Raw genomic sequence first — 17013 nt, forward strand, 5'->3', positions numbered from 1 at the left:
GCCAAAACCATGGCCAGTATTAAAACAGGCATCGCAATTGCGGGGCACTATGATATATATCCTGTGTATAGGGGATAAGAAGTAAGGTAGGGGAGTACCCCTTTAAGCTCTGTAGTATACAGGATTTGATCAGTAACAGTATGATGGTAATATGTATGGGGAGATTTCCTCTTTCCTTCCCTCACTGAACTCACGGGCTCTTGTTTCTCTTGTCCTGTGTTTAAAACATTTTTTTTATGGCTGATGGGAAAGATGGCATTCATGGCCTGGAGGCGGCTACAAGAGGTTGGGAGGTTGGGGGCCCTGGCTTTGAGCTGTGTAAGGGGACCCCAAAATGTCTGGCAGCCCTGGGGGGGGGGGGGGGGGGGCGGAGTAATAACCTGCAGCATTGTTTGTCCTAGGGGGGAGTAATAATCTGCAGCATCGTATGTCCTAGGGCGAGTAACACTGGCAGGGTCACTGGTGGAGAAGGATCTGGTGACTTGCTGATTATAGACAGCATAGCAGCTGCTTCTTAGGCCGGCAGGATATTGTCATGTATTTAAAAAGGCATTGACTCGAGGGACAGGGACATAATACTCCCCCTTTATAAAGCATTGGAACATGCTTATTGTTTTGGCCACCGGCTCATAGAAAAGGACATCCTGGAGCATCTTGGCTATAAGGAAAGATTAAAAGAACTGAACTTGTTTAGTCTTCAGAGAGACATTTAAGGGGGGGAGGGGGGATATTAGCAACTTATTTAAGTATATAAATGGGCCAATACAAAAATATGGGCAGAAGCTGTTCGCAAGAAAAATCCTGTCAAAAGACAAGGGGCACTCTCTTTCTCTATCTGGAGAAATAAGGTTTAGTCTCCAGGGGGGACCATAAGAACTGTGAATCTGTGGAACAGTCCACCTCAGGAACTGCTCACAACAGAAACATTTGAGGGCTTCAAAACATGGTAAGATACATTCCTTAGGAGACAAAATGAACATTAATGCATATGTAGAAATATAAAATTACATCCCCCTCTCCTTAATCCACCCATACTTCCCATACTCCTTCCCTTCATCCTCCCATACCCCTTCACTTCATCCACCCATACCAGTCCCCTTCATCCACCCATACCAGTCCCCGTCATCCACCCATACCCCTCCCCTTTATCCACCCATACCCCTCCCCTTCATCCACCCATACCCCTCCCCTTCATCCACCCATACCTGTCCCCTTCATCCACCCATACCAGTCCCCTTCATCCACCCATACCCCTCCCCTTCATCCACCCATACCCCTCCCCTTCATCCACCCATACCAGTCCCCTTCATCCACCCATACCCCTCCTCTTCATCCACCCATACCCCTCCCCTTCATCCACCCATACCCGTCTCCTTCATCCACCCATACCAGTCCCCTTCATCCACCCATACCCCTCCCCTTCATCCACCCATACCCCTCCCCTTCATCCACCCATACCCCTCCCCTTCATCCACCCATACCAGTCCCCTTCATCCACCCATACCCCTTCCCTTCATCCACCCATACCCCTTCCCTTCATCCACCTATACCCCTTCCCTTCATCCACCCATACCCCTTCCCTTCATCCTCCCATACCCCTTCCCTTCATCCACCCATACCAGTCCCCTTCATCCACCCATACCCCTCCCCTTCATCCACCCATACCCCTCCCCTTCATCCACCCATACCCCTCCCCTTCATCCACCCATACCCCTCCCCTTCATCCACCCATACCCCTCCCCTTCATCCACCCATACCCCTTCCCTTCATCCACCCATACCCCTTCCCTTCATCCACCCATACCCCTTTCCCTTCATCCACCCATACCCCTTTCCCTTCATCCACCCATACCCCTTCCTTCATCCACCCATACCCCTTCCCTTCATCCACCCATACCCCTTCCCTTCATCCACCCATACCCCTTCCCTTCATCCACCCATACCCCTTCCCTTCATCCACCCATACCCCTCCCCTTAATCCACCCATACCCCTTCCCTTCATCCACCCATACTCCTCCCCTTCATCCACCCATACCCCTCCCTTCATCCACCCATACCCCTCACCTTCATCCTCCCATACCCCTTCCCTTCATCCACCCATACCAGTCCCCTTCATCCACCCCATACCCCTCCCCTTCATCCACCCATACCCCTTCCCTTCATCCACCCATACCCCTTCCCTTCATCCACCCATACCACTTTCCCTTCATCCACCCATACCCTTCCCTTCATCCACCCATACCCCTTCCCTTCATCCACCCATACCCCCTACCTTCATCCACCCATACCCCTTCCCTTCATCCACCCATACCCCTTCACTTCATCCACCCATACCCCTCCCCTTAATCCACCCATACCCTTCCCTTCATCCACCCATACTCCTCCCCTTCATCCACCCATACCCCTCCCCTTCATCCACCCATACCCCTCACCTTCATCCTCCCATACCCCTTCCCTTCATCCACCCATACCAGTCCCCTTCATCCACCCATACCCCTTCCCTTCATCCACCCATACCCCCTACCTTCATCCACCCATACCCCCTACCTTCATCCACCCATACCCCTTCCCTTCATCCACCCATACCCCTTCCCTTCATCCACCCATACCCCTCCCCTTAATCCACCCATACCCCTTCCCTTCATCCACCCATACTCCTCCCCCTTCATCCACCCATACCCCTCCCGTTCATCCACCCATACCCCTCACCTTCATCCTCCCATACCCCTTCCCTTCATCCACCCATACCAGTCCCCTTCATCCACCCATACCCCTCCCCTTCATCCACCCATACCCCTCCCCTTCATCCACCCATACCACTTCCCTTCATCCACCCATACCCCTTCCCTTCATCCACCCATACCCCTTTCCCTTCATCCACCCATAACCCTTCCCTTCATCCACCCATACCCCTTTCCCTTCATCTACCCATATCCCTTCCCTTCATCCACCCATACCCTTCCCTTCATCCACCCATACCCCCTACCTTCATCCACCCATACCCCTTCCCTTCATCCACCCATACCCCTTCCCTTCATCCACCCATACCCCTTCCCTTCATCCTCCCATACCCCTCCCCTTAATCCACCCATACCCCTTCCCTTCATCCACCCATACCCCTTCCCTTCATCCACCCATACTCCTCCCCTTCATCCAGCCATACCCCTCCCCTTCATCCACCCATACCCCTCCCCTTCATCCTCCTATACCCCTTCCCTTCATCCACCCATACCAGTCCCCTTCATCCACCCATACCCCTCCCCTTCATCCACCCATACCCCTCCCCTTCATCCACCAATACCCCTTCCCTTCATCCACCCATACCCCTTCCCTTCATCCACCCATACCCCTTTCCCTTCATCCACCCATACCCCTTTCCCTTCATCCACCCATAACCCTTTCCCTTCATCCACCCACAACCCTTTCCCTTCATCCACCCATAACCCTTCCCTTCATCCACCCATACCCCTTTCCCTTCATCCACCCATACCCCTTCCCTTCATCCACCCATAACCCTTTCCCTTCATCCACCCATAACCCTTTCCCTTCATCCACCCATAACCCTTTCCCTTCATCCACCCATAACCCTTCCCCTTCATCCACCCATACCCCTTTCCCTTCATCCACCCATACCCCTTCCCTTCATCCACCCATACCCCTTCCCTTCATCCACCCATACTCCTTCACTTCATCCTCCCATACCCCTTCCCTTCATCTACCCATACCAGTCCCCTTCATCCACCCATACCCCTTCCCTTCATCCACCCATACTCCTTCCCTTCATCCTCCCATACCCCTTCCCTTCATCTACCCATACCAGTCCCCTTCATCCACCCATACTCCTTCCCTTCATCCTCCCATACCCCTTCCCTTCATCTACCCATACCAGTCCCCTTCATCCACCCATACCCCTTCCCTTCATCCACCCATACCCCTTCCCTTCATCCACCCATACCCCTTTCCCTTCATCCACCCATACCCCTTCCCTTCATCCACCCATAACCCTTTCCCTTCATCCACCCATAACCCTTTCCCTTCATCCACCCATAACCCTTCCCCTTCATCCACCCATACTCCTTCCCTTCATCCTCCCATACCCCTTCCCTTCATCTACCCATACCCCTCCCCTTCATCCACCCATACCCCTTCCCTTTATCCACCCATACCCCTTTCCCTTCATCCACCCTTAAACCATACTATGTAGCTATAAAAGTTGAGTCACTTAACACAGCCACTGGTCTGATAAGTGTTTATCCAGATAGTCTTTCTAATGTCCATACGAGGTGACCGGCTCCGAAGTCTCCTTCATGCACTTGCTGCTTCTTTAAATTCTGTGTCGACTTTTTCCTCCCAGTGACTTGCTGGAAAAGACATATGGAAGTTTGGGCACTGTGAAAGCAGAAAACTCCTTCTAGGTAGCAGCAAAAGGTGGCGGCCCCCAAAGGGAGAGGTAAAAGGCATTTTTTATTTTGGACACATGGCGAAAATGACATTTAGAAGACAAAGTGAAGGTTCATGTAAGGTCAAGACTTAATGCTATAGAACTGGACGGTGGATTCCAGAGGGGTTGGGATTGCACAATGATGAGGGTGAGGTATATAAATACATACATCCTCCCTAGGAGGGTACAGAGGAGCCTGTAGGTAACAAGGAGGACTCCTCTGATTTCATCACTCATGAGGTTAATCTTACAGATCATGTGTTTCACAAATCTATATTAGTTCAGCTTATAGCTCCCAGGGAGCTATGAATACATTAGACAGGGAGGATTCTATTATACTTGACTCCATAAAATCTAGGTATAGAGTTCACTATTGCAAGTATGCCAGACTTACAGCTCCTTATGGGACAAAGGGGTGTGGCTTATTGAAAAGCAGGGTGCGCAACATTTCTGGAATGTTGGTGTGGCCTAAATGTGCCAAAATATTGATGCACAATTCTGGCCGAAAAATAAGCCAGTTTATAGCTAATTTTAATTTGTACAAGACAGGAAAAGATGTAAAGATGTGTGATAGCCATGGGGGATGATGAGCATTATGCTGCAGGGTAGGTGGGAGTAGTAGTCCTTAAATTGTTATGTGGTATGACAGGGTGGTGTAGCTAACCTGGTGTTCTCCTGTGACACCCACTGATCTTTTGTCAAATGAGCTGTTTCCGTAGTGCAAAGTGCAGGAATGAGACCTCTGGATACTAAATTTTCAGAACTGACACAGCTTCTTTAAAGGGGTACTCCACTGCTAGTCATCTTATCCCCTATCCAAAGGATAGGGGATAAGATGTCTGATCGTAGGGGTCCCGCTGCTGGGATCTCCCGCAGCACCTAGCGTTCTAAACAAACGCCGGGTTCCTGCGGCAGTTGTCGTGACATTGCGGCCATGCCCCCTCGTGATGTCATGCCACACCCATGACATGCCCACTCCCATAGTTATGTGGCGTGACATCACATGGGGGCGTGGCCACGACATCACAATCAAGGCCTCCGGCTCCGAGCGCTCTGAACAAAATGTTCATAACGCTCGAGCACCGGAGTACCCCTTTAAGCCTGATGAATAGATATTGTTTTTGGTCACTGTCCCTTTTGAAATGATTCTTTTAGCAGCTTTACTAAATTTAGGAATCTCTCAGGGGCTTTTTAGCACATGTACAAGTAATAACTAATACTGACTAAGATATAAATGTTCAAAGTTGAATATGTCCTGAGTCTAAGTTACCAAAATTACCGATGAGGATCTTTACAGGTTGGGTCACTGAAATGTATGGCCATCCTAAAAGGAATCTGTCATCAGTATTTGCTGCTAAGAGCTGCAGACACCCTTGGGGTATGAAAGCCAGTGTAGGTTTCCTTTTTATTTCTTACCCAAGTGTCAAAGCGGTGGAGCCTTTCTCTTTAAGTGCCACAGCGTGGCATGGCTCCTCCCCTCCCAGCCCCTTGCTGATTGACATACAGGGCCCTGTACATCATAAAGGGTTACTGGCGCGCGCGTGTTCCCCTTACTAAAACCATCCAGTCCAGGTTATCTTATGTCTGTTGCTAAAATTTACTATATCATGAATGTGGCTTCTGGATTAATATCATATACTGTACTTTCTTACTGTACTTACTATCTTTTAACGTTATATGTAAAAGCTTAGATGTTTATTCTTATATTTGATTTAGTGATGAGAAACCATGGAAATCTGAAGCTGATTCTAAATAGTAAAATCTTCAGTGAAATGAAACTAGAGCGGGCGAACAGGAAATGTGTGCGCATCACCGCCACGGACCTGACAGACAACAACATCAAGATATTTCTTGTGCAGGTAAGACCGTTTCTTCAAAGCTGTAAGGCTTAAAAGGGTATTCCTCCCCTAGACATCTTATACCTTATCCAAAGGATAGGGGATAAGATGTCTGATCACGGTGGTCCCGCCGCTGGGGACCCCTGCGATCTCGGCTGCGGCACCCCAGACATCCGATGCAGATGACTGGCGATGCGGGGTGGAGGCTCGTGACGTTACGGCCATGCCCCCTCAATGCAAGTCTATGGGCTTGCATTGAGGGGGAATCGCCATGACGTCACGAGTGGGGCACAGCCGTGATGTCACAAGCCTCCGGCTCTGCACCCGACACTCTAAAACCAATGCTGGGTGAAGCAGGGAGATCGAGGGGGTCCGACCGCTGGGGCCCCCGTAATGGGCCCCGGCAGTCAGCGGCAAGGGTGTCTGACCATCGAATGACGAGGCAGCCAACACGCCCCCTCAATGCATCTCTATGGGAATGCTGGACCGCTGCATTTGGCAGTCTCCGCCTCTGCCATAGAAAATATTGAGGGGCGTGTCGGCCGCTGCGTCATGCGGTGGTCGACACGCGCTATTTCAGCAAAGAACCTAGGGCCCTGTATGATTCCTTTTGGAAAGGGGATACATTTTCATATCCCGGAGTACTCCTTTAAAATTGTTTTTTGTTCACTTTAGATTAAAAAAAAGTGGCGGGCCGTGCAACAATTGTATAAAAAGTTTTTTTGCAGAAAAGTCGCACATAATAAATTAGTTACCACTAAACAAAGTGATCTAGAAGACAAAAGCTCCAAAATTGCTTGATAAATTCCCCTCATTGTCTTGTTGGAAGGTGAACATTAACCCAGTCTGAGGTCTAGAGCACATACTTCACTGTAGGGATGGTATTGGGCAGGTGATGGGCAGTACCTGGTTTCCTCCAGACATGATGCTTCCCCCACCATGATCATTGTAGGGATGGTATTGGGCAGGTGATGGGCAGTGCCTGGTTCCCCCCAGACATGATGCTGCCCCCCACCATGATCACTGTAGGGATGGTATTGGGCTGGTGATGGCAAGTGATTGGTTTCCCCCAGACATGATGCTGCCCCCACCATGCTTCACTGTAAGGATGGTATTGGGCAGGTGATGGGCAGTGCCTGGTTTCCTCCAGACATGATGCTGCCCCCACCATGATCACTGTAGGGATGGTATTGGGCAGGTGATGGGCAGTGCCTGGTTTCCTCCAGACATGATGCTGCCCCCACCATGATCACTGTAGGGATGGTATTGGGCAGTTCCTGGTTTTCCCCAGACATGATGCTGCCCCCACCATGATCACTGTAGGGATGGTATTGGGCAGGTGATGGGCAGTTCCTGGTTTCCCCCAGACATGATTCTGCCCCCACCATGATCACTGTAGGGATGGTATTGGGCAGGTGATGGGCAGTACCGGGTTTCCCCCAGACATGATGCTGCCCCCACCATGATCACTGTAGGGATGGTATTGGGCAGGTGATGGGCAGTACCGGGTTTCCCCCAGACATGATGCTGCCCCCACCATGATCACTGTAGGGATGGTATTGGGCAGGTGATGGGCAGTGCCTGGTTTCCTCCAGACATGATGCTGCCCCCACCATGATCACTGTAGGGATGGTATTGGGCAGGTGATGGGCAGTGCCTGGTTCCCCCCAGACATGATGCTGCCCCCACCATGATCACTGTAGGGATGGTATTGGGCAGGTGATGGGCAGTGCCTGGTTTCCTCCAGACATGATGCTGCCCCCACCATGATCACTGTAGGGATGGTATTGGGCAGGTGATGGGCAGTGCCTGGTTTCCTCCAGACATGATGCTGCCCCAACCATGATCACTGTAGGGATGGTATTGAGCAGGTCATGGGCAGGGCCTGGTTTCCTCCAGACATGATGCTGCCCCCACCATGATCACTGTAGGGATGATATTGGGCAGGTGATGGGCAGTGCCTGGTTTCCTCCAGACATAACTCTCCGAATTAAAGGGGTGCTTCGTTGCTAGATATCTAATCCCTTATAATAGGGGATAAGATGTCAGATCGCGGGGGGGGGGCTCCAGCCGCTGTGACCCCCCACGGTCTCTGTGCAGACACCCAGCGTTCTGAACATTAAGTTCAGACTGCTGGGTTCAAGAGGCTGTGGTCGTCACGTCATGCCACACCCCCTCCATTCGTGTCTATAAATGAATAAGAGAAAACTGCAGCCTTTTTCACAGTAAATGTACTATTCTCCAGAATGATTAGACGTGCATTATTGAGCAGGAACCTGTACATTTTACCTTGTGTTTTGCAGTCTGGTGTAAAGGATGCTGCTCGTCTCTATGCTGCCATTCATCACCGCCTCATCGCACTAAAGAGCCAAAGGGACCAGGTCCTAGATCGGAGCAGCCCGTACCCAGAAGATGAGGTAGACTCGCGTATACGGCTGCTGAACAGTGACAGTGAAGACGAGGACGATGATGATGATGATGATATGCTCCTGTATCCCAGCAAGATCTCTGGTATGTCTACTTATATCTGCATGATACACTCTACAACTTATATTTTCTACAAAATACATTTATTGCATCCTAGGATCTTAACCAGTGGTATGTGGTGCCTCAATGGGGTCTCTGTAGTGCCCTAAAGCTGTGTTGTAAAGGGGTACTCCGCCTCTAGACATCTTATCCACTATCCAAATAATAGAGGATAAGATGTCTGATCATAGGGGTCCCAACGCTGGGAACCCCCGCGATCTCCCTGCTGCACCCGGCGTTCATTTAGAGCTTCTGATGTCATGGCGGTGCCCACTCATGATGTCACGGCCACGCCCCCTTAATGCAAGTCTATGATGCATGATACACAAATGAAAAATTAAAGGGGTATTCCAGAGAACTAAACCCATAGCCCATCCTTTCCCTTTCATCAACCTATTTAATTGTCTAAATATCATTCATTAGCTATATAGAGCAGTTTCCTTTCTTTGGTTGTCACTTGCATGATGTGAGGGAATGACATCATCCATCTACTCCGTCTCTGTCCAAATTCCTCTCCAAAAGAAGCCCCCACCCTCCCGAGAGACCAAGACCATGTGGTTTCTGCCCTGCACTGATGAGTCATGCTTCCTTTAGTGCTGAGGACTTTGAGGTGTGTGAAGCCTCAGCCAATCAAACATTGAACCTCTCTCTGCTGCTCAGAGCAGGAGGGTGGGGGCTGCTCTCAGAGTGAGCTGGCTGGCAAAGCAGAGCTGCAATGATTGCTGGGAGATGTAAGCAAGGGGAGGGAAGGATGACAAAGTATATCAAGCAGCCAGAGGAGACAACAGGGGCAACAGGAGCCATTCATATCATGCAGGATTGTTTACACGGAACATAGCTGTTTTTTTATGTTTATACTTCCCTGGAGTTTAAAAAGGTAGCTTATTGTATTTTTTCCTTTCAGACCACCACCAGTGGATCCGTCGGCAGCCCGTCCTGTACTCCTGACAGTCAGCCTTCATTACACACTTTTCTCCGCCTTGCATCTTTATGCTCTAAGGACACAAACCATCTCCGGAAGACATACAATCTACAAAACACAACATGATATATAGAAATAAACAAACATGGCGTGATCCGAAGTCATGAAGTAAGCCAGGAACTGTGTGAATAAACCTCACAGCAATATCTACAGGTGGGCACGTGGCACAGTCCACGGTGATGCATCACAAGCCACGTTCCGCACCTACAATCCTCCGTGACACATGCAGAAGACAGGACTGCTAAGTCACTGGGACAGCACATATACCTCAAGGACTACGAATGCACCTTACTATTGGTCAAACAGATCCTAAGATAAGCATTCCTATTGTCGGCGGGTTTGCACTTAAGATCCAGTTTCCCTCCGATTTTCATTATGCAAATGGCGCTATTGTGATCTACGAGCGTGAATTAAGAAAGAGTATACATAGATCAGGCGAGAATTGTGCATCATATTGATGGATCGCGTTTACTTTTTTATAAGCTTTGGGATTTGTTTGCCTATTTTGTAATGTTAAAATATTACAGGTGGAGCTTCAATTTAAGGGTAAATGCACACTAGATGGATTTGCTGCAGACTTTCCGCGCTTAAAGTCACACTGTAGATCTGCAGCAGTACCAGCAAAGTAGGGGTAAATTTAGCATTTTTATTTTTACTTTTTTTTTTTTATCTCATTTACAAACAAAACTTTGCTTTGTTCATATGGCAGAATGTCTGCAATTCCACCCAAATTCCTTTTATCAAAGCGGCATTGCGGAATTCTGCCGAAATTCAAGCCCCATTGAGTTTTAATGGGATTCGGCCCACAATTTTGCAAAATTTTAAGACAGTTCTGTAAATTTTGCAGAATGCAGAATTTCGGAAATTTTGCTGTGTAAATAGAACAGCGGAATCCCATTAAACATAATGGGCTTTACATTTTGGCGGAATTTCCAGCAGAATTCCAGACGGATATTCTGCCGTGTGAACATAGTCTAAAGCTTAAGGGGTACTCAGCCCCTAGACATCTTCTCCCCTATACAAAGGATAGCACCCCAGACATCCGGTGCATGGAGCGAACTTCGTTCTGTACCGGATGACTGGCGATGCGGAGGCTCGTGAGGTAACGGCCACGCCACGCTTGTGACGTCATGACCACGCCCCCTCAATGCAAGTCTATGGGAAGGGGTGTCACGCCCCCTCCCATAGACTTGCATTGAGGGGGCGTGGCCGTGACATAACTAGTCTCCGGTGCTGCACACCACGCTCTATAGGAACGCCAGGTGCAGCAGGGAGATTGCGGGGGTCCCCAGCAGCAGGACCCCCGTGATCAGACATCTTATCCCCTATCCTTTGAATTGGGGATAAGATGTCTTTGGGGCGGAGTACCCCTTTAAACTTCGGTGGGGATTTGTAAAATCTAAAATGTGTTAATGTATGTTGCAGATTTGCCACTGATTTTCATGTGGAATCGCTGCAATTTTTTCCATAAGTAAACCATCTATTGTGCATTTAAAGGTTTTGAGGGCTAATTGTAAACTATATATATTTATATAAATATATGTATATCTAATCTTATGTGTATTTAAAATTGTTCAATACATAAATATATCTATTTCTATTTTATTAACGGTCGTTACTGTAATATAAGATTGATAATTTAATTGGGTTGCATTTGCAATGGAATTAAAAGAGATATTCTGTATACATATGGACTGAACTTCTTACTGTATGCTTTCTATTATGTCAGTGATGTACAGTGGTCCCCCGACTTACAATGGCCCCGACATACGATTGTTTCAACATACGATGGCCTCTCAGAGCCCATGGTATGTTGAAGGTAGCATCGACATATGATTCTTCTGTGTGCAAAAACCGCTATCCGGCAGCGTGAGCGGCCACGGAGAGCTACAGCAACGTACTGAAACGGCGGCAGAGAAGCGGCGAAGTGACAGGCCGAAGCGGCGGGGACATGTGATTATCATTGAGCATCTTTCTGTATGTGCCTCCATCGTATTTTGAGGGACAACTATATATTAGTAAGGAAAGTCCCTCTGAGGGAGATTTATCAAAACCTGTCCAGAGGAAAAGTTGCTCAGTTGCCCATAGCAACCAATCCGATCGCTTTTTAACAAGGCCTCTGCAAAATGAAAGAAGCGATCTGATTGGTTGCTATGGGCAACTTTTTCTTTGCACAGGTTTTGTGTTTTGTGCACAGGCAGGACATACAATACTGCAAAACACAAAATCCCAAAAAATATTATATTGACCTTCTACACATGGGAGCAAAGAGGCAAAAGTATGCAGATCCTAGTTGGATGGGAGTCAAACTGTACAGCAATATGGTTAAATGGGCACTCATAAAGTAGTAACACAATATGGCACTCTTGATCCAGATGGTGGGTGCACGAGTAGGGTCCCAATCCTTACTTAAATACTATAAATGACTCGGCACTCGAAATGGGCACTGTCACCAATTTTTTTTCTTGATATGTTGTAGTACTTATGTACTACAAAATATCTCTAATATACTTTTATAATTTTTTTTTCCCATTAAAATGGTTTAATTTGCATTTAAAAACCGGCCACTAGGGGTCTCCCTCCTAGTGGCCGGCTGCAGCCTGGCGTGACGTCACGCTTGAATTTTGACCGATGCCGGCAGGGCATCGGTCCGAATTCAGTCAGGCTGCGCTCGCTCCCTACCTGTCAATCAGACAGGCGGGAGCGAGCACTTTGAAGGAAGAGGATGCGCGCAGGCTCCCTGGCCTCGCACGCCGGCCCCGGCTCCCGGGGACAGGTAAAATATTATGCCGGGGGGGGGGGGGGGGTTGCGTGCTCACCTATACAGTATGCCTCCAGTTTCCCCACTACAACTCCCAGCATGCCCTGACAGCCAATATATGTTGAGTGGGTTGAGCGGAGCAGCGTGGCGGGGTTTGCGGGCTGCGCAGCGGGCATGGGGTACGCTGAATGGGTGGACTAGGGGGGGGAAAGGGGGAGTGAGTTGCGCGATGGGGCCGGGGGGGTTGCGGGCTGTGCGGCGGGGAGGGGGTACGCTGAATGGGTGAACTAAGGGGGGGGGGGGTTGCGGGCTGCGCGGCGGGGAGCAGGAAGTGCGGCCGTCACGGATACGGTGTATTCCTCCAGTTGTTTCCCCACTACAACTCCCAGCATGCCCTGACAGCCAATAGATGTCAGGGCAAGCTGGGAGTTGTAGTGGTGAAACAGCTGGAGGTACACTGAATAGGTGAACTAAGGGCGGAAGTGTGCCCCCCCAGCAGGCATCAGTGACGTAACGCCTGCTGGGGAAGTCTGCCTGGTAGTGAGCACACTACCAGGCAGACTAATTATTTTTTTTAAACATATTAAAAATGCCTTTTAAGGCAGGGAGGGGGTTAGGGATAGATGGGATATAGGCAGGGACAGAAAAAAAAAAAAAAGATGGTGGGAGCTACCCTTTAACTGAGGGAGCATGTCATAAGATCATAGTATCAGGCAGTGTGGTAAGCTAAAGCTGGCCACATACATTAGACAACTGCCGGAGGAACAGTTATTATTTTTATTTTCTGCCTTGGCCTGTGATTCACAGCGCCGCAGGGGGGAAGGGATGCCTGTGTGCGCTTTGCTGTGCATGCACACACAGCATCCCTTTCCCCCCTGCGGCGCAGTGAGTGAGTTGTAGGCCATGAATGGTGCCCTGCCGGAGCCCCTCTTGCCGTGGAAACTGCAACGGATTTCCTTGCCGGTGTAGTGAAGAAAAATGGCTAGCTTAAGGTACTGTACCCTTTCCACCACTCTGTTACTCTTTCTCAACCCTGTCCACCTCCACCCCTCGTCACCAATGTCCACCCTTCTGTCATCCACGTCCACCTTGTCCACCCCCCCTATTCACCCGTCACCCCTCTTTATCCCCCTTGTCATCCTTGTCCACCCCCGTCACTCCTGTCCACCTTGGTAACCCCTGTCCATACCCCTGTCACTCCTGTTCACCCCGCCCCCACTGTCACCCCTGTCCATCCCCGTCACCCATGTTCCCCCCCCCCTGTACACCCCTCTGACTACCCCCAGTCTACACCTGTTGCCCATATCCACCCCCCTCTGTCCCCCCTGTGCACCCCTCTTTTACCCCCTTGTTCACCCCTCTGACCCCCTGTCTCCCATGTCCACCCTCCTGTCATCCATGTCCACCTTGGCCCCCCTGTCACCCCTTTCCATCCCCCTGTCACCCATGTTCACCCCCCATTGTCCACACCTCTGACCACATCCTTGTCACACATGTTCACCCCTCTGTTACCACCTTGTTACTAATGTCCACCCCTCTGTCACCCCCTACGCCCGTTGTCACCCATGTACACCCCTCTGTCACCCCCTACACCCTCTGGGTTGGGAAACACGGCATTAAATCCTTAGCCATTCCCAAATTGGCCGCCATATCTAACGTGCATAGCCAGTTTAGGGTAAATCTGTCATCAGTGTCACCTGCACTAACTTATTGGTACAGACAGGTAGTGCAGGTGACACTGATGACAACGATACTTACCTGATCCCGTTCCGTTCTCCCACAATCTTCCTCTGTTCCGGGGACGACTTGGAGCATGGTGACATCACTGCTACTTGCTCTCTGCTGGGTCCCGCTGCTAGCAAACAGCAGCGATGAATTTACTAATCTTCGCCCATGCTCCAAGTTGGCCTTGGAATGGAACATATGGCGGAAGATTGTGGAAGAACCGGGCCACAGAACGGGATCAGGTAAGTATGGTTGTGTCTCTCTTCATTTCAGAAGATTCTATAGAAAGTCTATGAAGATGGTGTTCTGTGAAGAGAAGCTGCAGCGCAAAAACAGCATTCAAAACATTTAGTTCTGAACGCAGGTGAATGTCTGCACGGAAAGATTCTATGTGGACATTGGCCCGACAGCAGTGCGCTAGCAGAACATTTTGGCGCTAGGACCGCTCGTCTGATAGAAAGCAATGCATTTCTGTGTGGACTCCGCAGAAAGAATAGACATGTCTTTCGGAATCCGGATTTGCGTGGTGGCAGAAACATTCCGTCGTGAACACAGTGCCGCAGTATACCATTGAACTTAATGGAATGTCCGTGTGCAATTCAGAAATTTCATGGTGTAAACATAGCCCTACATTCAGGGGCGGACACATTGCCTGTGCAGCCGGTTCAGCTGCACAGGGGCCTAGCGTATGAGGGGGCCCACCGCCCTTTCGCTGTGGTGCTCACTGTTCGAAAGCGGCCGCAGCTGCAGTGAGTCTGCAGCCAGCCGACCCGCGCAAGTGACGTACCTCCACAGGGTCTGCAGGAGGACATCAGTGATGTCACTCGTCAGGCCACAGTCGGAGAGGAGAAGCGCTGCACAGGCCAGGTAAGTGTGTCTATGTGTGTGTCTGTGTGTTGGGGGGGCGCTATGCTACCGAATGTGGGGAAACTATGCTACCTAATGTGGGGAAACTATGCTACCTAATGTGGGGAAACTATGCTACCTAATGTGGGGAAACTGTGCTACCTAATGTGGGGAAACTATGCTACCTAATGTGGGGAAACTATGCTACCTAATGTGGGGAAACTATGCTACCTAATTGGGGGGGAACTGCTGCCTACTTAATGCTGTAATTGGGGGGGAACTGCTGCCTACTTAATGCTGCAGATTAATGTGAATGCAATTTTATGGCATTGTACTTTTTTTCTTCTTTTCTTTTTTTTGTGTGTGTGTGTGAAGGGAGGGGGGACAAGCACATTTTTTGCACAGGGGCCCTCTGCTGTCTGTGTCTACCCCTGCTTACATGGATGCTCTTTTCTTGTAAACTATACAAACATGCAAGCAACATGCACCTTTGTTCTTAATTAGAAACAGATTCTCCAACTAAAGGCCTAAAGTGGTTATCCCAACATAAAAAGTTACCCCCATTCATTGTCTATGGGACTTCAAAACATAGCAGAGTTCAGTCCCATAGACTATGAATGGAGTGGCAAGGGACCATGCTTGCTGCCATTTCATCTCACCTCTGTTCTCAAGATCCGTGGGGGTCCCAGCAGTCCGCATTCCACATCTCCTTCTTTGCTGTCAGCTCAATATAAATTCAGCCTTGGGCTGGATTCACACATACTATTTTGGTTACTATTTGGTCCTCACTTTTGATCTCAGTTTAGCTAAAACCATGAGTGGTGCCACCACACAGAAAAACTATAAGGCTAGGTTCAGACTACGGAATTTCCGACAAAAATTCAGTCGTAAAATTTCCGCCAGAAATTCCACTTGCTAAAATGTCTAGTGTAGTGAATGGGTTTCCGTTCACAAATTCACACTTCAGAATTTGTGAAGCGGAAAATCCTCTTTGAAAATCCGCTTTGAAATTTCCGCCTGAAGAAAGGCGGTGCTATTTCTTCAGGCGGAAATCCGTGCGGAACACATTGCAGTCTATTGGAGACTGCAGTGTCCGTGCGGTCCTAGCGCCGACTGATTCAGCCGGCGCTGGCCGCACTCGGAATCTCTGGGCGCAAATTTTCTGCCTGGAGATTCCGTAGTCTGAACCTAGCCTAATGGAAAGATTTGCACCTCTTTCTGTATTTGGACTCACAGGACCCCAGACGACTCACACCCATTTTGTTTACAGCCGACTACTCCCCCCTAGCTGAAGTAATGGTGCAAAACTACATCGCTACACTGGGCCACACATAGAGGGACATTTATCATTGGTTGTACACCCTTTTCCTGTTTATTTTAGATGCAAAATGTTGCGCAGTTGTCGTTTTTTTTGTTCATCCATTTTGGTGGAGCCTTTCCTAATCAAGTGTACTGTTTGGGGCACCGTGGAGCACTTTATGCAGTGGACACTAGGGGGGAGATTTATCAAAACCTTCCCAGAGGAAATGTTGCTAGGACATTTGTATGTGTCCTATTAGATGGTGTAGGTTTGCGCAAAAATCAACACCTATCCAAAGGAAAAGTTACTGAGTTGCCCATAGCAACCAATCAGATTGCTACTTTCATTTTTCAGAGTCCTTTTCAAAAATGAAAGAAGCAATCTTATTGGTTGCTATGGGCAACTCAGCAACTTTTCCTTTGGATAGGTGTTGATTTTTGCGGAAACCTACACCATCTAATAGGACACATACAAATGTGTCAGATACCGAGCACAAAGCTTAAACCTAGCTCTGCACCATTTTGGTAAGTTTTTAGCAACTGTGCAAAAAATACACCAAGTAAACATGGGTAAAATCTATACTCCCACCAACATT

At 49.2% G+C, this 17013-nt stretch overlaps 1 protein-coding gene across 1 annotated transcript in view; it reads left to right on the forward strand.

The window, feature by feature from the left end:
* Positions 1 to 11466, forward strand: part of RANBP3L (RAN binding protein 3 like) — a 54035-nt gene extending 42569 nt beyond the window's left edge. The window contains exons 14-16 of the mRNA XM_056546445.1: positions 6157 to 6299; positions 8582 to 8789; positions 9709 to 11466. Coding sequence (XP_056402420.1) covers positions 6157 to 6299; positions 8582 to 8789; positions 9709 to 9752 — 395 coding nt within the window. The 3' untranslated portion in view covers positions 9753 to 11466. The remainder of the gene's footprint in view (positions 1 to 6156; positions 6300 to 8581; positions 8790 to 9708) is intronic.
* Positions 11467 to 17013: the final 5547 nt, after the last annotated feature.

Source organism: Hyla sarda, chromosome 1 (assembly GCF_029499605.1).
Source record: "Hyla sarda isolate aHylSar1 chromosome 1, aHylSar1.hap1, whole genome shotgun sequence".
Lineage (NCBI taxonomy): Eukaryota > Metazoa > Chordata > Amphibia > Anura > Hylidae > Hyla > Hyla sarda.